Here is a 26480-nt window from a genome sequence, read left to right on the forward strand (position 1 = left end):
ATTATCCCAAAACAGCTTATAGCCTTTTAGGTTTTTATATTGTTTAAGTTTTGTATGTACTGGAAGTGTTTTTATTTTTTTTTTGTTTTTTTAAGATAATTTAGAAAAACATTTGGAGCATTTTTATTCGTTAAATATAAGTTTTTGTTTTTTAAAGCAATGACCAAGCGGCCAGCGTTAGACAGTGAGGCTATGCTTGAACAATTTAGCCTTCTCAAATCATCACGACTTGCCTAAAATAAAATCTATAGATATAAAACAGTTCAAGCATATTACAATGTTTAAACGTTAAACCTAGACAAATGTGCGCTGTATCGAATAGTTTGTGCGGAGAGTGGAAGCTAAAGCACGCTTTGCAGGACATGGAGGCACCAGCATGAGTTTGGCATAGGCATGTGTGCTTGTTTTTTATTTGTTTGTTAGGAGTGTGGTTTCTGCTCTTTTTTTTGTGGTATTACATTATTAGCTAAAAGTTGTGGGTTTTATTTTTTTGTGTGAACTAACATAATGTGCTTTCTGCCATCTCGTCTTGAACAGGAGCGCTTCACAAAAATGAACCGAAACTCAGCGAATACATGCCTCACAGACATAATAAATATATCTATAGAGAGCTTTAAATGATTACTTAACGAAATAAAACAAATCAAAAACAAAAACTGTTTCATTATAATCATAATCCATAAAGATGCACTTCTCTCTAAAGGCGCGTCTTATGAGGATATGGTGAGGATCAGCAACTAATAAAAACTATTTATTAATAAACAATTCAAATATCTCCTTACTATTTCCCCCGTCACATTTATGGTAATTACTTTTGCAGATGCTTTGCTGCAAGCTTCTATTGCGTGTATTTGAATGGAGAACTGTTCAGCTGCACACACCATACATGCTGCTGCGGGACAATAAACACAGACAAGTCGCTCTTGACAGTCGCAGTAGCACGGTCTCATGTTGTTTCCACCAGCGTGGCAATTTTTTATCACTAAATGATGGATGTCTAAAATATAAAAAAAGGAGAAGCCTAAAACAGGCCCGAGGCCCGGCCCGCGTCTGAACTATGACGAGAAAATTGGCCAGAAGTTTGTTGTCATCCTAACAACAAACAGCTTTACTGATTCTTATGATGTCTATCAGCTATGACTATTTTAGTCTTTCAAGGGACAAAATGGTGGAAAAAAACAGTAATAAAAATTAGACATAAACGACATCAAAGTGCATACACATGTTTTTATGCCCATTTTGTGCGTACGCAATGTTTATAAATGAGACCCCTGGTTAGGATAAAGTATCATTAACCGGAAATAGAAACAATGAAAGTGTATGTGATGTTCTTACTTATATACAGTAGCTCATACAGTCCCTGTGCATTTCAGGATGTCAGGCCAGTAGTAGTTTGAGCTTTTCATAAGATTTTGTAGACAGATATTGTAACTAGTAGTACCGTTTGACCTTTTCGGTGTATCAGGTCATCATATATTTTAATAAAAAAATTATTAAGTTTTTGTAGTCAGCTACATACAGTGTTTCATGTAGTCATCTATTTTGATGATTTTGTTAACTGTTCAATCTTAGAGTTCAGAGTTCCTGCTGGTGAAATATTTATTTACACTCAAAAAAAATAAAAAAAAAAAAAAAATAAAAAAACCTTAAATGGCAAGTTAAACCACAGAGTAACTGTCTAGCAATCTGTTCGTAAATATGAAACACCGAGGTCTTCGCTGAGGGTCTCACCCGAGGTCTCGTCTCATCAATGTCCTTTCTGACCATTAAGGGCTGTGTTGTGGTCACTCATGGGAGCAGGTCCACTATCTGGTCTGAATATGGACCGGATTCATCTTACTATGTTATTCTCGGAATAAGGAGGAGACAGACAGACTAACATGAGCGTAGACGCCATTCTTACAATGTAACAAGTACATCGGGTGATATTGGGAAGTGTTCCCAGTTGCCCTGATTAATGCAGCCTAACAATCCCTTATAATTGCCAGTTGCCCTTATTAATGCATTATAAAATTGTGTTAGTGTGTTACATGCATGCTAAGAAAAAGAGTTGGGTCTTTAATCTAGATTCAAGGTAACAGAGTGTGTCTGTCTCCCGAACAATGCTAGGAAGACTGTTCCAGAGTTTGGGTGCTGAATAAGATAAGCATCTACCGCCTGCAGTCGATTTTGATATTCTCGGAATTATCAACTGGCCAGTATTTTGAGAACGTAATGAACATGTCACAGTGCACGAGGGAGAGACGAGGAGATGCTGGAGAATACACATAAGCTTCACCGTCCTGGATGAGGCCGATGACTGTAGTGCCATCTGCAAACTTCAGGAGCTTGACAGAAAGGTCTTTAGAGGTGCAGTCGTTGGTGTACAGCGAGAAGAGCAGTGGGGGAGAGAACACATCGCAGAGGGGCACCAGTGTTGGTGGAGTGGCTGTTTGACATGAATTTCCCCAGTCTCACTAGCTGTTGCCTATCTGTCAGAAAGCTGGTGATCCACTGACAGATAGAGCTAGGAACAGAGAGCTGGGTCAGTTTGGTCTGGGGGGCTGTTGGGATGATGGTGTTGAAAGCCGAGCTAAAGTCCACAAACAGGATCCTCACAAGTCCCTGTTTTGTCCAGATGTTGCAGGATGAAGTGCAATCCCATGTTGATTGCATCATCCACGGACCTGTTTGCTCAGTAAGCAAACTGCGGGGGGTCCAGTAAGGTTCCAGTGATGTCCTTCAGATAAGCCAGAACCAGTTTTTCAAACGACTTCATGATGACAGATGTTAGAGCCACAGGTCTGTAGTCGTTAAATCCTGTAATCTTGGGTTTCTTTGGAACAGGGATGATGGTGGAGCGTTTGAAGCAGGAAGGCACTTCACACAACTCCAGAGATCTGTTGAAGATCTGTGAAAAGATGGGGGCCAAACAGGCTGGTGTAATGCCATCTGGGCCTGGTGCTTTTCTTCTTTTGTTCTTCCTGAAGACCTGGCGCACATCATCTTCACAGAGTTGGTTTGAAGAGCAGGAGTGTGTGAGAGGGGGATTGCAGGTAGGTCTTTTTGTTAACGGTTGTACAAGACTCTGGAGATGGGTCAGAATGGTTTTGTGTTGGGGGTTTCAAATCTACAATAATATAACTCATTCAGGTCGTTAGCTTGTAAAGTCGTTGATTAGCCTCAGTGCAGGGGGATGGTGTCTTGTAGATTGGTAATGGCTCTCAGTGCATCCCTCTCCATGTTACTGAAGTTGAGTCATTTTGGAAGTCACGGAAAGATTGGGTCTTCCCAAAGAGTCCGGTTGTTTTTAGCATAGGTCTTTTTAGCCGCTCTGAAATCTCTTTGTTCAGTGTGTTCCTGCAGCCTGATTGTACAAGACTCTGTCCCCATTTTCTGTAGGCATCCTCTTTGGCCTGACGGAGATGTCTGATCATTTTTGTTGTGTAAACCATCCGAGAGGCAGGAGTTATCATTGTTGAATGGTGCTAGGCAATAAGTCCTGGTAGGAATGCATATATCAGCGCCGCTGCTCCGCCGACAACAACAAAAACTATAATATAGGATGTCACAGTCTCTGTGAGGTTCAGGAGCCCATCCTGGGCTTAACTGGAGCGAACTCTGGGGGCTGGGCCGATACCCTTCTCCTCACCCGTAGTTTCTTTTTTCAAAAACACGGGGCCCACTGGATCAAAGTGCCTGGGCCGACATTGAAAACTGGAAGCTTTTGAGGAGCGGGCACTTGGAATAACAGCCAAATTTGGTGGGCTTGCCATATTAATGTTCGGTTGGCTTGCCATATTAGTGTCTGGCTGACTGGGCTCGGGAACTGCTGGCTAAGGGGTTCCGGATCGGGATCAGAGGCTCTCCAGACACCGGATGACTGCCTCCTTCCAGTCAAGGTTGGTTGTGTTTGGGAACATCCGGGGACGATGGTAGGTTATGCCGATCCGGAACAGAGCCACAAGGGTTTCCAGATACAGGGTGATTGCCTCCTTGCACGAACGCCTTCACGTTTCTGGCCACGGTGATTAGGTTGCGTCCATTTAGGGATGTGGAGGAACACAGCAGGAAAAAACAAACAAAACACTTGAAAAAACGGAAAATAAACACAGGGAGAGGGGGTGCCGCTTACAGTTAGGTCTCCTTTTCTGTCACGGTGCACGAAGGAGAGACGAGGAGATGCTGGAGAATACTTTGACTTCACAGAGGGGGTGCCGCTTACTAGCAGACTTCAAGAACTGGAACACACTTTAAATACACAGGAACTGATTAGGGCAAGACGAGGGACACCAGGAACTAATGAAACAATGAACATAGTAAACACCTGGGACTAACAGAACTAAATCAACATAAGGACAGGAACAGGAAACTAACCAAATATGGGCATACAGGAACTCAAAACAGGGAACATACACGTGACAGAACGTCAAGGGCAGTAATGTGAAAGGAGCTCACTCAGGTATTGTGGAGCTAAACCCTTCAGGGCTTTATATGTAGGCCGAATCAACAGGATTTTAAAGTTTATACAGTGTTTAATAGAGAGCCAATGCAGTGCTGACAGTACCGCTTTTTGGTTCGAATGCACAGATTTTGGCTGTAACACATTACATAACACTTGAACCTGCATTGATATTTTTATGGTGGAAAAATGATTTTTTAGAAATTCTATAAATATTTAGTTAGAATGACAGATTTATTTCAAGTTTTTAAGTGAGGAGTTTTTTAGTTATGAAGTTTTTTTTTTTTTTTTTTTTTTTTTTTTTAATAAGAAATTGCTAGTCATCCAAATTTTTAATGCCTACTATGCAATCTGTGAGTTTTGCCAATTGGTATGTTTGTCAGGCCTTGAGGAAATGTAGAGCTGGGTATCATCAGTGTAAACTATGGACCCTAACTAAATTTTTCTTAATGATATCTCCTAGAGGTAGCATGTACAGTGTGAAGAGCAGTGGTCCTATTTCTGAGCCTTTTCTGAACTCCACATTAAACTTGATATGACACCTCTTCATTTACTGCTACAAAACTGATAGCGGTCAGATAAGTACAATTTGAACCATGCAAATGCAGTCCCAGTAATGCCAAAGTAATTTCTGAGCCTATCCAGGAGAATGTTATGGTCATTAGTATCAAATGCAGCACTAAGGTCGAGTAAAACTAATAGAGAAATGCAATCACGATCGGATGATAACAAGAAGTCATTAGTAACTCTGATGAGGGCAGTTTCAGTGCTGTGAAATGGTTTGACATTGGCAGATTTTTAATTGGTTTGTAGTTATTTGTTTGTGTTTAATTAAGTATTTCAAGTTTTTTTTTTTTTTTTTTAATGAGAGGCTTAATTGTTTATGTAATACTCTAAAACAATATTTGAGCATTCATATGTTGACATGAATTTGAGTTGTCATTTATCAATACTTGATTCTGATTAGTTTTAATTATTTCAGCATTCAGAGATCAAATACTTCTGAATAATGACTGAATAACTGACATACTGCTGTTACTAATTATTATATCATTCTTTCGCTTCATACAAACAAAGGTAAGAACAGGTATATGGCACCACCTTGTGTCTCAAATGACAGTTACAGATAATAGAAAATGCCTTTAGGACATTTCATGGACAGAATCACAAAACATCGCTCAGAAGAACAAGTACCTGTTATTCATCCACCACAACTTGTATTTGATCTAAGAAAAACAATGACTCATTAACAGTATCAGTATTAGTATATTGGTATAATACGGACTTATATTTCCTTAATGTAAACAGATGACAGTTAATGTATTTGCCACAATCAGGTGTCTGGTTATTTTATGTAACACAAATATATTTATGTGACATATTTCATCTTATGAGTATTAAAAATGAATACTCCTTTACATGAATACATATTATTCCAAACTACATCCTTTTACAGCAGTGTAATTGATAATAATTCTACATACTTATTAGCAGATAATGGGACTTCCCTTATTAACACTTAATCATTATATAGTTTGATTAATACGATGCCTATAAAATATGTCTTACTACATGCACGAAAATAAATGACATCAATATTCAAACTGAAAATTGTCTTCAAAGCATATACAGTTTGCAGACCAGTCCTTCTTAATCCTGACAACAGCACGACACTTATATATGTTTGTGACGCACCTGTTTCAAATCATCAGCTGTTGAGCAGAGAGATTTATAAATACATTCACAGTCATTTACTGGAAGCCTTTGAGCCTGGTTAAATTCTGCTTATATAGCATGTATCACCCTAAATGATGATATTCTGCTCTGTGTCTTTTTACTGATTCAGTCAATCCCTGTGGAAAACAAAATGCAGAAAAGCTGGCTGAACAATGAGGAAACAAATAACAAATACAATGTTTGTTTGTTCATTCTGACACAAATGATACCTACAGTAACACAAGTACCTCTTACTTTTTAAAGGCTTTGGTTAAACTAGTATAGGCTTTTATCACTAGCAGTTGTAATAAAGATTCATTATCCATGCAGCAAAAAGTCACTTGATACTCACCTTTTTACACTTTTACACTTTTTCACACTTTTTGTAAAAGAGTAGATAGGCAGAGCTGCAAATAAAGATGCAATTTATAATGCGTTCAAGTAACAATGTACAAAATCACACTCACAAATACAGTAGTGTGTATAGCAATGTCTGGTACCTGTGTGAGTGTGAATGGCATGAATCTGAAGATGAAGACGAAAAAAACTCTTGAATCTTCCACAATATATCCTTACGTTCTGAAAACATCAGGTCAGGAATCTTTGAAAAAAAGTTTTGAAGAAACATCAAATGTGAGACACAATATGACATATTACGCACACTTATTATATTTTCACTCGTGCATCATGAAGTGATGTACAGTCAAATATATACGTATATACAGGGGTTAAATTGGGATTTGTTATGCGGTGGGCTCTATGGTATAGAGCTTACACACACACACACCACACACACACACACACACCCACACACACACACATACACACACACACATATATATATATATATATATATATATATATATATATATATATATATATATATATATATATATATATATATATATATGTGAGTGTGTGTGTGTGTTTGTGTGTGTATGTGAGTGTGTGTGTGTGTGTGTGTGTGTGTGTGTGTGTGTGTGTGTTTTGTTTTTTGCAAATATGATTTATTCTTAAGCAATATTCTCATCTGTTTTCTATCAGCTGTGACATAAATCTGCGTGTTTTTTATATTTTATCCAAGGGCCTTTTTTACCTTTATAGAGGACATTTTCCCACTAATCTCATTAATACTTTAATTTCAAATTCTTACATTTGATCTATAAATTAAATTATAATAATGGGAGTACCTATACGTTATCAAATTAAATAATTTACATTGAAAAATACAACTTTATTAAATAATATTATGAGATAATATTGTTCAACTCAATTAAAATGCCAGTAGTGAGTGTTTAATGAGTGAGTCATTGAATCGCATGGGCTAATAAAACTTTGACTCAACCGATTCTTTCAAAACACGGAATCAATCAGCAATGAATCTGCTGGCTGCTGTGAGATGTTTCTGCCTAAAATGTAAGTGACCTAATGTTATTGTATTTGCTTACTGAACTGATTATAGAACTATTAAACAGTTGTAATGATGAAAATGGTGTGTGATGTTACCTAACTAACTGTATCTTAAATATAAAAACTTTCCGTTTTGATTTTTTACCTCAGGATGCTGAGTTTCTTAGTGTTGCGCGTTTTGATTTCTCCTGGAGAGGTTGCATTCACTGATCTATAATATAGAACTGGATTGCTCATGACTTCATTAAAGTGAAGCCGCCGCACTGCCATATTGGTAATCCCTAGTGTGCGTAAACATTGTATTGAATTAATAGGAAATTATATTATTTTAATGAGAAAACATCACCTAACAAGTCAGCGTTTATAAATCTAAAGGATCTCTGTACATTCTTACAATGAAAACACCCTAGGCATGTAAACGGTTATTTTTACTTATTAAAAACCTACGTTCATTACAGTAGCAAACATCATGAACATGATAGACATCAGACGGACACGACCTCAACACATAAAACACATAAAAATGATGGAAAATGACAGTAATTTTCATTTGGTATGCCATTTTATACAGCTCGTTAGAGGTATAATTCTTTAGTGAAATAAAGTAGCGCCAAGATGATATTTATTAAAATTAATTCCAATGAATTAACGAGAGAGAGAGAGAGAGAGAGAGAGAGAGAGAGAGAGAGAGATTAAACAATGACGAAAGGGTTAATTTATGGTATTCAACTGTTTTATTTGATATTCTTAATTGTATATAATTACTATTATTTATATTAGAAATATTATCTGCTGTTGTTATTTTTATTGTATTGATCTATTTTTTTTTTTTTTTTTTTTATTTATTGTCTCCTTTGATGGTGTAATCATATTCTATATTTTATTCTGTATATAAATGCTTTGGCAATACTGTACCTCAAATGTCATGCCAATAAAGCAACTTGAACTTGAACTTGAGAGGGAGAGAGAGAGAGAGAGAGAGAGAGAGAGAGAGACCGCGTGAGTGTGAAGCTTGCAAACAAGTGCAAGTTATCACCTCATTGCTAAGAAATTTAATGTAGTTTTTAGTAACAAAGCTGTTGTATTAATAAAATTCACAGGGGAAAAAGGTTGAAAACCAGCTCTTGAATGTGCAATTTTTTAAAGTTCAAAACTCTATCTTTAAGGGCAAACGTGTCACCCTCGCATTGGGAGTTCTGCGGGGATTCGGATATGTGTGTTAGACAGAATGCGAAAAAATCGGATCTCGTGTGGATTTTTGACAGAGGACGAAATTTCGACCTGTGTCGGATGTGGGCAAAAAATCTGATTTTTTTCTGCCAGTGTAAACACAGCCATAGATCACATCAGGTGATCTGTGATGTCTCTGCTTGTTTTACAGTCTTTGGCCACCAGGTGGTAGTGTGAGCAAATTAAGCCTCGAGAAATGAACCCTATTGTGAACCACTTGGATGTGTCATCTGTGCCACAAGGATGCACGGTTTTCTTTCAAATCAAAGCTAAATACAGGTTGAAACAGCGCATCCTTGTGGCGCGGATGATACAGAAGAGCATACGGTGATATGGAGAGTCACAGAGGAGACTGCTGACAAAGGAATTGTTGAATAAAGTCGTTATTTTTGTTTTCTTCACTTACAAAAAGTGTTCCCGTTGCTCCATAATGTTACGTCTGAACCACTGATGGCAGATGGAGTATTCTGACGATGCTTTTCATACCTTTTATGGACCTTGACACTGTTATTTACTTGGCAGTCTATGGGACAGTCACAGGCCTCCCGGTTTTCATCCAAAATATCTTAAATTGTGTTCCGAAGACGAACAAATCTTTGGAACGACATGGGGGTAAGTGATTAATGATTAAATTTTCATTTTGGGGTGGAGAATCCCTTTAAGCAAAAAAAAAATAAAAAAAAATAAAAACTTAAGTCATTTTTGCTTAGTATAGTTGAACTTGATCATCGAAAGTCAGCAACAAAGACATTAGTTAATAAAATAGGACTACATGGATATTTAACAAATAAATATAAATGTATGCAGGGCCAGACTGGGATGCAATTTCAGACCGGGATATCTCACACTCATCCAGGCCACACAGAGAAAAAGGGGCCAAATTGTACCTTTCGGGGTACAACAGCTTGGCACCATAGCAGTACTCTTAAAAGGACATCTTTGTACCTTTTTTATCCCTAATAGGAACATATTAGTACCTATAGAGTAGTAATCCCTACCCTTAAGGTACTAATTTGTAGGCCTAGATCAGCATTTATCTGAAATAAAACGCTTTTGTAAAATTATACGTGCACTATTCTAAAAGCTCGGAGTCAGTATAATTTTTTATTGGGGGGTGGGGGGGGTATATAGAAATTATTACTTTTATTTAGCAAGGATGCTTTAAATTGATCAAAAGTGATGACAAAGACATTTATAATGTTTACAAAGGATTTCGATTACAGATAAATTCTGTTCTCCTGTACTTTTTATTCATCAAAGAACCCTGAAAAAAAGCTAATCTGTTTTCAACATAATAATAACAATAATAATAACAATAAATGTTTTTTATTTATTTATTTATTTTTTAGCAGCAGATCATCATATTAGAATGATTTCTGAAGATCATGTGACACTGAAGACTGGAGTAATGATGCTGCAAATACAGCAGTGCATCACAGAAATAAATTACAGTTTAAAACGCATTCAAATAGAATATTTCAGAATATTGCTATTTTTGCTGTACTTTGGATCAAATAACTTCAAGCTTGGTGAGCAGAAAAGACTTATTTAAAAACATTAAAAATCATACTTATCAAAACCTTTTGACCGGTAGTGTATTAAAACAACATTTCTAAAGTGCCTAAATGTCAAAATTAGTGCAATACATTTTTGTTGAACAATTCTAATACTGAACACACTATTGCTTTATTAGGCTGTGACTCAAATTATTTTTGCTGTCTGCTCTAGCTCCCTCCCTCCCTGTACAATAAATCCATGTGAATATCTGTCTCTGTTAAATTTTGAAATGTAAATTTACAATCAGCGTTATCGGTCATGACGTCTGGCGAGAAATAGCGCAGACTGGACGAAGGTGATTATAAAATGCAGTATAGTTGGAAAGTCTGCACGGTCGGCTGAACGTGTATTCTGGCTAGCCGCTTTGGACAAGCACACCAGTAGCACTTCAAACGACAAAAACACACACACAGTTATGTTAAATTGCATGGTTTTGGCGAGTGATTTTGTAAACATAGCCTTAAATGAGTTATAAAGTCCAAAATAAAAAAAAGAGGAGAAAACCGGATATATGTCAGATATGCATCACGCACGTCAGATTTTAAAGGGAAACTTGCTGAAGTCTGTCATTGATGTAAATCACGGAAAAGTAAAAGAGAAATCACTCGACTGTTCTAGTTGCTGATTAACTTTTGTAGCTTGAATAAAGATTGATCTATATAGTTTATGCATATACGATTTATAGTTATGTGATTAATTATGTGAAGATTGTTTTACATTCACTTAAATTAAAAGTTGTTATATTTTTCAGAGCCTTGATAACTGTTAAAAAATAACACTTTTCAATTATACTGTAATGTTGATTGGATATAATTAATGGCTTAAATTGAGAGGAAGATGCGTCTAATAGAGACATCATCAAAAATGTGTTAATAATAAAGAGACTTGGTAAAAGTCTTTAAAATATACCATCTTTATGTTGTTTCTACATTCATTTGGAGGTTCAATATGAAATTATGACAATATATTAATAATCAATTAGTCACGATTAATTACAGAAAATGTGTGATTAATCAGTTTTTTTTTTGTTGATTGACAGACAACACAAAATGTTAACCTCTCATAGATGTTGCTGTTGGTAATATTAATTCATTTTACTGCTGAATGTGCATATCTAATTTAAATTTTATAGACCCACCATAAAAAGACTGAGATGGCCCCCAACCCCTTGGCCCCCTTCAAATTTTCAATTCGATAATCTGGCCCTCAAATGAAACTAACTGAATAGCCCTGGCCTAACAGATACTAGCAGTTTATTACTCAACTAGGTTAATAAAGACAAATCTAGCGTATTTACAGATGAAACTGACCTGCAGTTGAAGCCCTGAACAGGTCAGCGATGCTACATTTCACTGCTTCTTCTGTCCGCTTTCTCTCTTTCATCGAGCGCATCGCTTCTGTTCTGTTCTGAACCGTTTGACGGAAGCACGGAACAGACATGAGCCGATTCGTATAATGCAGAGCTGCCAGTCAAGACTAACCAATTTATGATTTATTATCGATTTATTATCAACTGACAAAATTTGGAAATGATCACTTTGATACATTGAGAAGGCATAAATATAAAATATTAATAATAATAATAATAATAACTAAATAATAATAAAAAAAAACGGAGTGCGGGCCAAATCATCCGCCAGGCTACCAAGTCCGGGAATTCTCCCTGTGCTCCTGATGGCCGGTCCGGGCCTGTATGTACAGTATGTGTATTTGTGTGTGTGTGTGTATATGACATGGCTGTCATTACATCGATACCAGTTCTGATTGTCAGATTTGATGTTAGTATTATAGTGTCCATCTTTCAGTGATCCATAAAGGTTTATTATGGCATAAAGCTCATATTGTTGGAAGTAAACCTGTCAGCAATAGGAGGAACATGTTCATCATGTCGATTATACATCATCAAATGAATGTGACAGTCATAGAGAGACTGTGCTTGTCTATATTCAAAACATCAAATGTATTATGGACATGCAAACTTATAGGTCAACCAATATATTGGCAAAGCTGATTTGCCATTTTTGTCATCATCCTGTTTAAATATAATTTTTTTCCAATAATGTCCTGTTCAGTCAATTGTTTTGTTGGCACTGAGAAGCTTGGTGGATCACAGATGGATACATTCTAATTTTAAAAAGGATAACACTAAGATTTGACTTGAATACATTACCATCAATTTTCTGCAAATATACAGGCAGTGGTCATTAAAAAGGTCATTTTAAATCCCATACTGCTCAACCACTACTTATGTTACAGACACTGTATTAATTACCTCAGTTTTTGCAGGAATTCTTACTCGACGGTGGTCATGTCGGAAGGGGCTCAATTGTAGAATGAGTATTTGTGGAAAGTCAACATGACTTTTCTAAAGGGAAAACAAATTCATTATTTGTCCACACTATATTTACATAATTTAAAATGTAAATAGAATAGCATGAGTGTGTTGCCTTTAATTACAAGATATGTGTGAAGAAATAATAATATTAAATAATCAAAGGCTATAGCACTGCTTCTCACCCAAACATCAAAATAAATCTAATTATCAAACAATCTAAAAATACATATCTGGAACACTGGGACCAGGAAACTAAAACAATTCTATCGAACTCTAAAATAAAAAAATTATAAATTGGAAGATTATCTCCATAGTGTCAGAGACACAAAGCAGAGACGGATCCTGAGCAAGTACAGGCTCGGTGAGCACAGTCTAGCCATCGAGACGGGCAGACACAGAAAGAGCTGGTTACCCAGAGAGCAAAGAGTGTGTGCTCACTGTCAGACAGGAGAGATCGAGACAGAGACGCTCTTCCTCCTTCACTGTCAGAAATACATGTCCATAAGAGACCTCTACTTCAACAAATGCACCAACTTAATAAAGAACTTTACAGCCATTAGTGAAACAGAACAAATAAAGATACTATTAGGAGAGGGACACACAGCAGCACTTGCTGCGAGATACTTGTGGATGTGCCACAGCCTGAGAGACAGCGGGTGAATGTGAGTGTGTGTGTGTGTGTGTGTGTGTGTGTGTGTGAGAGAGTGTGTGAGTGAGCAGGTATACACCTAGATTTAGATCCATTCTCTTTCAGAGCATTCAGTCAAACCACTAACACCCCTATCAGACCACAGTCAAGTTACTGTTTACCTAAAGAGGACAACAAATACGGACATACATTCACAGCCCAGTAAGCTGTACACAATTAGAGAGAATTACAGATGGGCACAAAACAGCACAGAAAAATAAGTGACAGAATTTGGTCATCCAAAAGTGTGTCTACTTATAGACAATTTTTTAAGGCAGAATTTATCCTCACAATCGAGATGGTGTCCATCTGGCTGTGGAGAACATAAATTATATATTTAAATATTTGGCCAATTTATCTAACCTCACATTCTCTAAGAAAATCCATAAAACAACACAAGAAAATGAGAAATGGTTTGATTTAGGCTGTAAAACCATGAGGAAAAAATTAAGACAATTGTCAAATCATTATATATTGTGAAGAACTTAATATAAAAGTACACTCAGAAAAAAGAGAGAGAACAGTACATCCAAAATCAACTCAAAACTATTGAAGAATCCAAAAATTCTAACAATTTCTGGGAAAACTGGAATCACTTGCATAAAAAACAAGCAGCCATACAAAACGTAGACACCTGGAAAAATCACTTTGAACAACTTTATAGTGACATTACAATGAACCCAGAACAAACCCAAAAATATGAAGAAAAAAAAAAAGATTCATATGGAACATACAATTGGTAAATATTAAAACCCATTAGACTACCCCATTACCGAAAACAAACTAACTGATAAAATTCAGGCCCTAAAAAACAAAAAAGCAAGTGGACCAGATGGCATCCTCAATGAAATGCTCAAGAACACAGAGCACAAATTAAGATCGGCTCTACTAAAACTGTTCAACTTGGTTCTGAGTGTTGGTCATTTCCCTGAAGCCTGGAATCAAGGACTCATAACGCTCATATTCAAGAGTGGAGACAAATCAGACCCAAACAACTACAGAGGCATCTGTGTGAGCAGTAATCTGGGGAAGCTGTTCTGTAATATCATCAACACAAGACTTGTACACTTCCTCACCGAGCACAATGTCCTCAGCAAAATTGACACCGAGCACAATGTCCTTAGTAAAAGTCAGATTGGATTCTTACCAAATTATAGAACATCTTCACCCTACACACCCTGATCCACAAATACATCAACCAAAACAAATCCAAAATATCTGCTTGCTTTGTAGATTTCCAGAAGGCCTTTGATTCAATTTGGCATGAAGAAGGTCTGCTGTCAAAACTTCTAGAATCAGGTATTGGGGGTAAAACATACATTATTATAAAAACAATGTATTCAAGCAATCAATGCATGATTAAAATTGGAAATAAACAAACAGAATTCTTCACTCAAGGGCGGGGTGTGAGGCAGGGCTGTTCACTATCACCGACCCTCTTCAATATCTACTGTATATTAGCGAATTAATTAATATTAAATTCAATATCTGAATTAGCGACAGTCCTAGAACAATCAGTAGCACCTGGCCTCACACTACATGACTCCAACATAAAGCTCTTGCTGTTTGCAGATGATCTGGTTCTGCTGTCTCCAACAGAAGAGGGTCTACAGGAGAACCTAGATGTCCTGCACACGTTCTGTCAGACCTGGGCCCTGACCATTAATCCTAACAAAACTAAAGTACTAACATTCCAGAAGAGACCCAGAGTTCAGGGAAAGAGACACAACTTCACTCTTGGTATGACCAAAATTGGAAATGCCACAAACTACACATACCTCGGGCTGAAGATAAATGCAACTGGTAAACTAAATTTGTGAACTGAAAGAGAAAGCGAGAAGGGCCTTTTATGCCATCAAAAAATCTATCCAAATTGAAATACCAATTCGAATCTGGCTCAAAATATTTATATCAGTCATTGGACCTATTGCATTATATGGCAGTGAAGTGTGGGGTCCTCTCCTGAATCACGAATTTGAAAAATGGGACAAAAATCTGATTGAAGCCCTTCATGCTGAGTTCTGTAAGAGTCTCCTCAGAGTCCAGAGGAACACTACGAACAACGCATGCAGGGCAGAATTAGGCCAATACCCTCTACTAATGCACATTGAGAAACGAGCCATCACATTTTGGAAACACCTAAAAATGAGTGACCCCAACTCCTACCATTTTAAAGCCCTTTACAACCATGAAGTGAACCCTGAAAAAAGTCCCCTGATTCAGATGATCCTGAAGCTGCAGAAACAAACCAACATGACTAACAACAGCCAGCATCAGGACACTGAAATATTTATCCACAAAATTTGGCCTAACCAAATTATAAAAGCACAGAAAGTAAATTATCTAACTTACTGGACTAAAACAACAGAAAAACAAAATAAACTTGAATGTTATTTGGCCCTAAATAGAGACAACCGGCTGCAGAATATCTGAGTACAGTGAAAGACTGTAAATGAAGAAGACAGATGACGAGGTACAGCCTGAGCAGTCATACTCTGACTATAGAGACAGACAGATATCCACAGCACTGGCTGCCCAGAGAGAGCCGTATCTGCCCTTACTGTAGTCACAGAGACACACTTCCTCACCAGCTGCTCTAACTATTAAGAAATTACAAAAACATTTTATCCCAAATTTGAAATACTTTACCCTGACTTCAAAATGTTAAACAAGAAAACCTAACTTCAATATTTATTAGGTCAAAAATAAGACTGTATCTTACTAGAAGCAAGATACATTGATGGCTGTTACAAAAAGAGGGAGGAGTCAACAAATCAGTGATGCGCCCACAAACACACACACCACAAACGCACAAACACACACACACACACACACACACACACACACACTGATGCATGTAAAAACACACACACACACCACATTGAATGTATAAATCTGTTCGTAAATTCAATGTAAACACTGTGCTTTGTTCTACATTGTAACAATTGTCATGCCAATATAGCACATACCGAATTGTAACAATTGTCATGCCAATATAGCACATACCGGTGTGTGTGTCAATGTGTGTGAGAGAGAGAGCAATACAAAGTAAAGATTGTCATGCCAATAAAGAAAGAGACCGAGATTGAATTTAAGAGAATTGACAGCTGGTGAGTGTGTGTGTGTGTGTGAGAGAGAGAGAGAGAGAGAGAGAGAGAGAGAGAGAAAGGTGAATGTGTGTAGTGTGTCTGACCTCAGTGTGTTACCCTACTGTCCACCACAGTGATCCTTAGTATGTATGTGCGTTTCTATGTAATTAAAGACTGTGGTATAAAATGTTCACATGCTATAATTTGTTGCAGTTTAATATTTCTAGATGTTATAATATTCCATTCCACCTACTGTGATGTTAATTTATTATTAGATTAATATATAGTATATATATATAGTATATATATATATATATATATATATATATATAGATTAATAATAATAATTAAAATATTTAAATATAAATAAATAATTAAATATTATATGCATATTAATATATATAATAATATATATATATAATATTCACATAATTTTTTTTTTTTTTTTTTTGGTACATGTATACTAATTTGGCATTATTATTATTTACAGTCATTCTTATTAAATGAACATGAATTGAATGTTCAAAACTGTCTGATTTAAGTCAACAATGACGGATGTGCATAATTTGAAGTGGATGCATTTGTATGACGTACATATTCTAGTTGGAAAGTTAACAAGTCATCTACAGTTCAACAATGAAAAAATCTCAGCTGAACTGATTAGGCATCAACACATTAGACTTGAAAAGATACTTGCGGTTGTCACTGTTGATTTTACTGAACACTGACTACAGCTCAAAGAAGCTTGATGCAGTCGGTCAATGTGTTCCTTCAAAGCAAAGCCCTAAATGACCAAAAGAATGGCAAATACAAATATATGTCAGTTAACAAACAAGCTGAGACAGAGTCTAAAAGGCTTGGTCTAAAGATGATTCTATTTGAGTCCATTTAAAAAAATCAGTTCTCATAGACATAGGAATATTAAGAAACTAATTCAGAATTATTCAGAGCTGAACAGCAATGTACTTACCACATTGCTTGATTCACGTAGAGAGATGCTCATTGTGAAGAAATCTCGCCGTTCTGATATTATTTGCTTGCATGAATCACATCTACTGGTTTTCTCCACAGTGCCCTTAAAAATCTACAGTGTCAAGACAAGATATTAATAATGATCTTTGGAAACGGAATAAATTGGTTTTACAGCCATATTACCATATAACACCATAATGTGACCATTATATGCATCTTACTGTGCTTCATATTAGACTGTTGCTTTGCATTTAAACTCCTTAACTGTCACCGTTTTCATCATTCGAAAGCTTAAAAATTCTAAATTCATCCTGCGAAACCCTTTTGAAATCAGACATTTACCATGGAAACAGCACTTTAAATCCTCTTAGCTAGCTCCTCCCCCTTGTGGATGCTGTCAAGTTTCATATTTCAAAAGTTACTATTTTACAATCTTTTTTTTTTTTTTTATCTTGACCAAACGCATATCGCTGGAAATTGATTTGTGATAGAAAACTGCATCCAAAAAAAAAATAATTGTATTTTTGGTACAGCACACAAAACAAAATCTCAATTTTTGTAATAACTTCAAATTTGGAACATAACTCTGTTAGATGTACAGCTCTGATTTTATAGCAACATATTTTATAAAATGAAAAAAAAAAGTATAGTACATTTTCTATACTGTAAACTTTTATACTTTTTTTTTTTTTAAATGCTTTCCCTTCAACAATAATCTGCTGAGAGTCTTCTTTAAAAAGAGACCAACCAGAGCACTCAGGAATTACAAAGATTCAAGTGCATTTGATTTACCTTAGAAGATTTGGGAGTCCTGATCAGAATCAGTTCTAGATATTTTGCTGCATCTTCTTCTTTATAAACTGATTTTTATGGGAAAGAAGCATATAAACAACAACATATAACAGCAAAACAGTATTTTTTATTTTTCTTTTATTTTTTTGCTGGACCACATAAAAAACATTTTTCAGAGACCAACCATCTGTGATGCCAAGGCTCTTTGAGATGGCGGCTGTTGAAACTGGATGAGACTCTTTGTCTAATTTATCAAACAGAGACTTCAGCTCTTCGGTGAAATCACCATCAGGTGAATCATCTCTTTTCTCCAACCTAAACACGTCAAATGATTATTATGATAAACATGATTTGACGAACAAACAGAAGCAGCGGGAGTGATTTCTTTACCTCACAACAGCTTCTCTGTATTCCTGAGTCATGTAGAGTGTTTGCAGAACTGCGTTCAAGTAGCTGGTTGCTCCTTGATTCATCAAGCCACAGTATTCTTAAATGAGAAATGCATTATTAGTACAGTATAGTACAGTATACAGTATACAGTAGATTTTAGATTTTTATCATCTAAAGCCACAGTAACATGAACTATTAAAGAAAGTATTATCATAACTCTGTCATACACAATTTACTGAAGAATCTTACAAATGCTTGTAAAAAAGACCATTAGAAGATCATGCCAATACATATTACACATAATAAATAAGTTAACCCATATAATTTAGTAAGAACAAAACAAACAATTGTGTAGATAACTGGAAAAGTGATAAAACAACTGACATACAGAAAGAAAGAAAAAAATGACTCACCCATAACTGATCGGTTTCTTTTCTGAAAGAAGCATTTGATACTAATTAACAACGTTACAAATGATAACAAAGATGAGAAGTAATCTACTTATTCTAATAAAGCGGCATGTTTATATTTGTTTGCTTATTTTTTAATTTAGAAAAAAAAAAAGCATCATTTTCTTCAGTTGATATTTGATAAATGATGATCATACCTCTGTGGTAACTTCAATGACGTCACTTTCTGTGGTGTAGTTGAGTTTCCCCAGCGCTGCACATTTGATCTCGTATTCAGTTCCTGATCTCAGATCAGTCAGAGTAACTACGTCTCGATCCTTCATCACAGGTTCAGATGTCCAGACTGAGTCCTGCTTCGGTTTATACAGTAACTTGAGCTCCACTGTATCAGGACACGATGGAGGAACCTTTACAACTACAGTGTTTTCTTTGACCTCTTCAATGACTGGACAGGCTGGCGGAGATGGAGGAATAAAGCAAACAGCTTCATCACTTTCACTTTCAAACAGCAGAATGCAGGAACCTGGACTATTCTTCATTTCTCTTGAGGACACAATAAACATGTTTGATGTACTGTCATTCAAATCGATCAAGTTCTTAAACATCTTCAAGTTGTTCCTCATGGTCTTTTGGATCTCAGGACTGAGCCAAGACTTCTGCTTTCGATCAGGGCCGCTCTCATCATTTCTTACTTTTGCTGAAGGACTCAAATAGGCCTTTTGTTGAAGCAGCAGCATGTCTGACCAGTTCAATGATGTGAACATGAAACAGACCAGATTTCCAACTTCCAGATCCATCAAAATCAGGTCTATGTTGACTTCTACTTGTGCACCAGCATCCTTCAGCTGTCTGAGGACTGATTTAACAATCTCAGACTCTCTTTCTCTCTCCTTCAGCCATTCTTCAAGGTCAGATCTTCTGAAAGGAGATTCCTCATGTTCTTGTAGAAGTTCATTGAGTGCTGTTTCCTTCATCACGTCTCCACGAATGTTTGGCAGCAGAGAGCCGAGTCTCTTTGTGAGCTTCAGTTTGTACTTATAGCAGTTTTGCCTCATTTGCAGAATTGTATCATGAAATGCAGTAAAAGACGAAGCAGGCGAGTCTTTCAGAAGATCACGGCATCTCATCTCAGCTGTATTTAAACTCTCAACCACTGACTCCGTTTCTAGGATCAGATCCATGCTGATTTCCTTCTGAAGTTTTGAAGCTCTTGAGAGAAGTTTGTCCAGAGGATAAAGCCAAACTCTCACAGGAACCGCAAGCTCTTTCCTTTCCCCCAGAAGCTTTGGAAGATCAGTGAAAACCTTCAGAGCATCTTCAAAAGTCGTCGGGTTAGACGGTAACTGGAAATCGCCATAAAACGTGCATGTGAATTTCTGGACTGCATTCTTCTGCGCGTCATTCATCTTCAGACTGATTTTCACATCTACTGAAATGAATAGGAGTTTCTCAAGGGCTGCGTTTACTTCTCCTTCTACTGTATTTTTGTTCTCATCTGATGAAACTTCTCTGTCAAACACAAAGCAGGCGTCCGCTCCATACAGCACTGCTGTCACCACGTGTGTCGCTGTGTCATTATCAAACACAAGCTGATGAATGATATTTTCAGGTGCCAAGTGACTCATGGTCAGCTCTTCAAACCTGCAGGTTGAGTTATAATGCAGCGTCAGTCTCTGCTGTCTGAAAGACTTCTTGGTGTCGTTGAGATATTTGGCTGCACCTGTGTAAGCTTTTAACAGTTGTCCTGAAAGACTGAGTTTCAGAGAGCCGTCGATGTTCAGTAACCTTGATTTGTCCTCAATGGAGTCTGAAGCTGTGACTTTGAAACCGGTGTTAATTTGGGGACGAGTTCGTAAACTCTGCTGGAGCTTCTCTGGATCCCACAGTGTGATTCCTGCAAAAAACAACAACAACAAAAAACAAAGAATTGCAATTGATTCCACTTTAGGTCCATTCACACACACACACACACACACACACACACACACACACACACACACACACACACACACAGATTTAGTGATGAAGTGACAAGAGCATCAGTGACTGTTGATGGTGTGATGAGGTCATAGTGCAATGAAGTTAAGAAAAGTTTTCATTTAAATGCCAATGAGCAGCAATGTGACAGAAACAAATAACAGTAAAGACACTAAGGCACGCATGATCCATATACTTTATGCCACATGCACTTTATGCAATAGTATACAGTCATGGCCAAAAGTGATGTCCGGACCTTTATTCAAACATACTGATGTTCCCTATCTGTCACTCACTTGACATCATGTAGTGACAAGAAGAATACAGAGTTCAGTAATCAATAAAACCGTTTGCACTACAAACCAGTATGTTTGTAAAATAAATGATATGAAATAGTAGTTTGCAACATCAAGCACTATAACAGATGTTTCAGCTAAAATAACTGAACGCAAAGTCTAATGCATTACATTAAGTTAATAAGTTACAAATGGCCATGACTCTCGTAGGTTAGAAATATGGTGGATAATGGCAGGTTTTTAGATGAAACAAAAGCAAACAATGATGCTTTCCACTTGTGTCAGATATGAAATTCGGCCAACTTGGGTAATTTTTCAGAGTCTGAAAGCTTTTGATCTTTTCAATTTTCACACTTTGGTGTACTTCAACAAATCTGAGTCAGAGGAAATGTTGTACCTGGTATGAGAGCATCTTTCCTGCAGTCATACAGCATCCCCAGCTGGAAAGGTCTCCCCAGAGCTGCGGTCTCAATCACATCCACTCCTACTGTAGCCATACTGAACACACAAGAACAGCCAGATCTGGGAAAACAAAACCAAAACCAAAACAAAAAATCCGATTTTTTCAAAAGCCTGACTGCTGATATGAATCCTGTTCTAAAACACATTTTATTGTTATTATCAACAATTCAGATCTTTTATTTAAGTGTTATTTGTCGTAGGCTACCTTCAAACTTGAGTTCCCTGTGACGTGTAGAATGAGAGAAGCGTTTGCTTTCACACCAGAAACCTGAAAGATTAGAAACCGACTTTACGCGTCTACTTCTTTTGAAATATGATTGGGCTCGGCATTGACAGCTGTGTCCGTGAGTTTCTCCTCGTCTCCGTTTTACATTCACTTTCATTTTCTCATTGGTGTGTGTTTAAAGCATAGGCGGGGTCTATCTGAGGGCTGTCCCTCCCTAAAACTATGATTAAAAACCACGCTGTGTATTGTAAATAACAATGTTTTACAATTTAAATAATTGTGTAAGTAGTAAAACAACACACACGGGGCAAAAATTCGTTTTGAGTTTAGAAAGATTTTTAGTCTCCCCTCCCCTGCCTCACAGTGCTTTGGTCCGAATGACTGCTTTGGTCTTTTACATCATCTACACACACACACACACACACACACACACACACACTGTGAGAGGGACGTCAATAGTTGTGGAACTGCAGTAAGTAAGGCTGTCGGCTATTTTATTCACTAAAACAAAATGATTATTTTCTCTTTAATACAGATGATGCCAATGTATTTTTCGATGAGTCCGCTATGTTAGTAATAATAACGTTACTTGCTTGACGGAAAAGGTTGCCAGGTGTTCACAACAAAACCCGCCCAATTGCTACTCAAAACCAGCCCATAATATTCGCGTTTCGGGGGATAAAATACACATTATTGGGGTCGCTTCAACCCGCGGCGCGGACATGAAAAACAGCCTGCGGCAACAGTGATTTAGCAGCCCAATTCCACAGGAAAACCGCGGACCTGGCAACACTGTAGACGGATAGTAATGGCTACAAAGTACACGAGCCCCTATAAAGTGCCCCTATTATTTATTTTTGAAAATTACCTTTCATGCATTGTGTAACACAGCTCTAAGTGGATGAAAACATCCTGCAAAGTTTTAAATCTGAAAGTGCACTGTGTATTGCCTCTCTCTCTCTCAAAAAAAAAAAAAAAAAAAGAAAGAAAAAAAGAGTCGACTCTGAATCATTGAAACAAGTCCTTTTTAAAAGAATCCCAAGGTCAACATGAAACATTAGCATTTTGCCGCCCACTTGTTGGCGTGCAGACCCGGGAAAATTTGATTTTCGTGTTGGTCTGAATGAAAATGCAAATTCATTCTTTTCCACTAGGTGCCGCTTTTGGAGCATAAAATAGCTAAAAATAAAATAGTTTCCCCGGTAACAATGTACACAAAGCAGCACTGTGCTCACAAACACTGCTTTATCTGGAGTTACTTGTGTGGTTTTTTTTGAATTAGATTATTCAGCTTTTTTTAGGTTTTAGAGGAGGAGGGGTTTGGAAAAATGAATCGTTGAGCGAATCGGGAGTCGTTGAGCAAGTAAGGTAAAAATAAATCCATATTATAAGACAATGAAAGTGTTTTTTGACCTTGCAAGTATGTCAGCCTGTTGTTGGGGACTACCAGGTTACGATTGGTTAATCGGCAGCACGGGGAGGATTCCCGGTGGGCCGGTCTGTTTTCTTGGCCATGAGGGCCGGTGTTATCATGCCACTGGGTTGAACTAGGCTGTTCCTAGGCTGCCAGCACTCATAGCAGCCCCACTCTTTTTATTTATTATTTTCTCGCAGCCCATATTATTATTTTCACCTGCCCATGTCAGTAACAAATTATCAATTGATAACCAGTCATTCTTTTTGTGCAAATCATTGTTTTATTTGTGAACATAGGCGTTTGGGGAAGGATTTAAGACCAAGCGGAATCCTCTGCCGGCTGCTCCCGCTTCACAGAGAGTGGGACTCGCGCTAACTGCATCCTTCACAGTCCGTTTTTTTATTTTACAAATCAGTTTTGGCGAATGCAAACAACTTATTGATCACGTGCCCAACATCCAGCATGGCAAGAAAACATCTAATCTACTTGAGGGAAGATGTCTGTCATTGTAAGTTAATGCTGTTAAATAGAGAGGGAAAAATGTGTGAAAATAAAATATAAATAAATAAATAACTAATAATAATAATAAAATACTAATAGCGTAGGCTATTCTTAAACTTGGACCTCATTATTGAAATACAAATCCAAGCACCAGAAGCGGCCCACACGGTCACTCTCTCTGTTTTCTTTAATTGAAAAATCTGCATTTTCATTCATTCAAAGGCTATAGTTGCAATAATATTTTAGTTCAGATTTTTAAGTTGCATTGTTTAAAACAAAAAACAAAATGCTTGAGTGACTGACCTTTCATAGACCTTCAGTTACGCTTTCAAATTTCATACCATTTGTAATTTCACATATTTTCGCCTCTTAATAAATTACACGTGTGAAGTCACGATTCTATAATAGTACAGTTTACTCAGGCCGATGACATTTTTTGTTTGACAATAAAAATCTTTTTAGAATAATTGTACATAAATGGGTTAAGCAAATTTATTTTATATATCTGAGAACTTTTTAACTGCAGGCAAAGAATTAGGCCTGCATTATGGTACAGTACAAATATTTGGAACGTCCCTTATTCTGTCCCTTATTTTCTTAAAGAACAAACACTTATTTTCTTCAAGAGTACAAGAATAAACACTATTTTCTTAAAGAATAAGATAAAGAATCACAATTGTCCCTTATTTTCAATTTCTGAAGTTTATTGGCAATGATGACACAATTATCTTTTTACTCCCCTGACAGTGGCACATTGCGCAAAAAAAAGGAAAAAAAGAAGTAATTGTTGGAGATATGCAAGTAAAAAATAATAGATTAAAAAAAAATGTATAATAGAAAGCACTTAAAAGGCCAGTACAACCCCCCACCCCCCTCCCAAAAAAAAACAAAGACAAAGTGGGGCCGGTCTAAGGCATGAAACTCCAGGGCTGAAAATGAGTCCCACTCTGGCCCTGGGGACTACCAAAAACCAAAATATGAACCTTTCATTACCCATAAATAAAAGGCACTTTAACCAGTGAGATTTGCGTTTACAATCGGAGGAGTTTGAACACGAGCATCAAATCCAACTTTTCCGGCTTTATTTGCAACTTAATTGCAGATCAAATGGATTAGTGCCCTCACAAAACTGAATGGTGACACCATTTTGTGTGTATTTGGCCGCATAACAACTTTTAATTGCTTAATTTGGCAAGCTCAACAAACTACGAAAAATAACTCCATATGACACTCGCAAGGCGGCTTTATGCGTGTGCGGTTCAGGCATGACTGTGAGCGCACAGCCTTTTTACCACCTGCACTCCCAGCTAACAAAAATGTGTTACAAGAACATTTTGCTAACATTCCCACTAAGTTATGAAAACGTTATTTCTGAATGTTTTGTAAATGTTCAAACCGTCCAGTTTTTTTTTTTTTTTTTTTTTTTTTATGTTTGAGGAACATTCTAATCTACCATTGTCATGACCTTATGAGAACCTTATATCTGAAACACCCATATTATATATTATGAAAACGTTTTTTTTTACTGATTATACAAACGTTGGACAAATTCCCTTTAAACTTTTTACCTGTTATGACAATGTTATTTATGTAAACGTTTAAAGGAGTCATATTACGCCCCTTTTTACAATATGTACAAGAAAGTCTCTGGTGTCCCCAGAATTTGTCTGTAAAGTTTCAGCTCAAAATACTCCAGAGATCATTTATTATATCATTTCAATGCCTATTTTGAGTGGAAGCAGAAGCAGGCATTTTTTCATGCCTGTTTCTTTAAATGCAAATGAGCTGCTGCTCCCCGCCCCCTTTTCCAGAATAGAGCTGCTTACAGCTCATACCTGCTAAAAACATCTGTTTTGGTTCTGATTATCATGTTTATCGCGCTGAAATTATGAGTTTTAAACATACGAGTTTAAACTTCTGATATACGGGTTTCTGAGAGCACACAAGTTCTCGTTCACCCAAAAGGTTGCGTTAAAAACACACACGAGTTACAAAAACAGTCGGTTATGTCTGTGAAGGTAAACAGCTGGGAAATAAATCACATTTATTTTAGACCTGTGTGGAAGCAGCAATATACAGTAAATAAATCAATAGATCCACTGCTCTCATCTCCTCTGAGGCTGGGACTCTAAACAGTGTTCTGTGCTCGTCTGTGCAGCCAAAGACAGAACAGTTAGTATGTTTTGCTCAAACTTTCGCCATGGCATTAGAACTGGTATACTGTTGTCGCTTGCAAAATCAAAATGAAGGCACTGTGGGTGGAAACTTACAGATTAAGAGGCGTTGATATTATAATGAGATCCCTTTGCCACGTCACCAAGGGAGCAAAATCAGATGTGCTTGTTTTCTCAGACGCTTGCAGAAAAAAAGGCTTACCAAAACAAAGTTACTGGGTTAAAGTTTTTCACATTTCCTTGGTTGGTAGATGCACCGGGGACCTGATTATAGCACTTAAAACCTGGAAAGGGCAGATTTTTATATGTCACCTTTAAAACAGTTTTTTAATGTTTGAGGAACATTTTTTCTTGGTTATGTGAACATTACAGGGGCATCCCAATCTAGGCTACCATT

At 36.9% G+C, this 26480-nt stretch overlaps 1 protein-coding gene and 1 long non-coding RNA gene across 2 annotated transcripts; both read right to left on the bottom strand.

Moving 5' to 3' along the window:
* Positions 1-5394: 5394 nt before the first annotated feature.
* On the bottom strand, positions 5395-6979 carry LOC122140242. Its single transcript, XR_006156927.1, has 3 exons — positions 6658-6979; positions 6510-6564; positions 5395-6294 (listed from the first exon to the last, which is right to left on the bottom strand). It is a non-coding gene; the product is annotated as an uncharacterized LOC122140242 (long non-coding RNA).
* A 4122-nt stretch (positions 6980-11101) lies between these two features.
* LOC109107419 (verrucotoxin subunit beta-like) lies at positions 11102-22115 on the bottom strand. The gene is made up of 12 exons (XM_042742057.1): positions 21971-22115; positions 21701-21825; positions 19228-20924; positions 19034-19055; positions 18621-18717; positions 18415-18545; positions 18231-18298; positions 17437-17550; positions 17164-17250; positions 12627-12719; positions 12088-12210; positions 11102-11116 (listed from the first exon to the last, which is right to left on the bottom strand). The coding sequence occupies exons 2-12, from the start codon at positions 21798-21800 to the stop codon at positions 11102-11104; spliced, it is 2547 nt and encodes an 848-aa protein (XP_042597991.1). The 5' UTR covers positions 21801-21825; positions 21971-22115.
* Between the last annotated feature and the right edge of the window lie 4365 nt (positions 22116-26480).

The sequence above is a fragment of the Cyprinus carpio genome, chromosome B17 (genome assembly GCF_018340385.1).
Source record: "Cyprinus carpio isolate SPL01 chromosome B17, ASM1834038v1, whole genome shotgun sequence".
NCBI lineage: Eukaryota > Metazoa > Chordata > Actinopteri > Cypriniformes > Cyprinidae > Cyprinus > Cyprinus carpio.

What these genes read in the sequence shown, in the direction of transcription:
- LOC109107419 (XM_042742057.1), bottom strand. Translation starts at nt 21,800, where the DNA reads ATGGCTACAGTAGGAGTGGATGTGATTGAGACCGCAGCTCTGGGGAGA. An exon ending in GAGCCTTGGCATCACAGATG is followed by an intron (nt 18,299 to 18,414) that starts GTTGGTCTCTGA and finishes CATAAAAATCAG; the next exon opens with TTTATAAAGAAGAAGATGCA. An exon ending in TACGTGAATCAAGCAATGTG is followed by an intron (nt 17,251 to 17,436) that starts GTAAGTACATTG and finishes TTGGTCATTTAG; the next exon opens with GGCTTTGCTTTGAAGGAACA.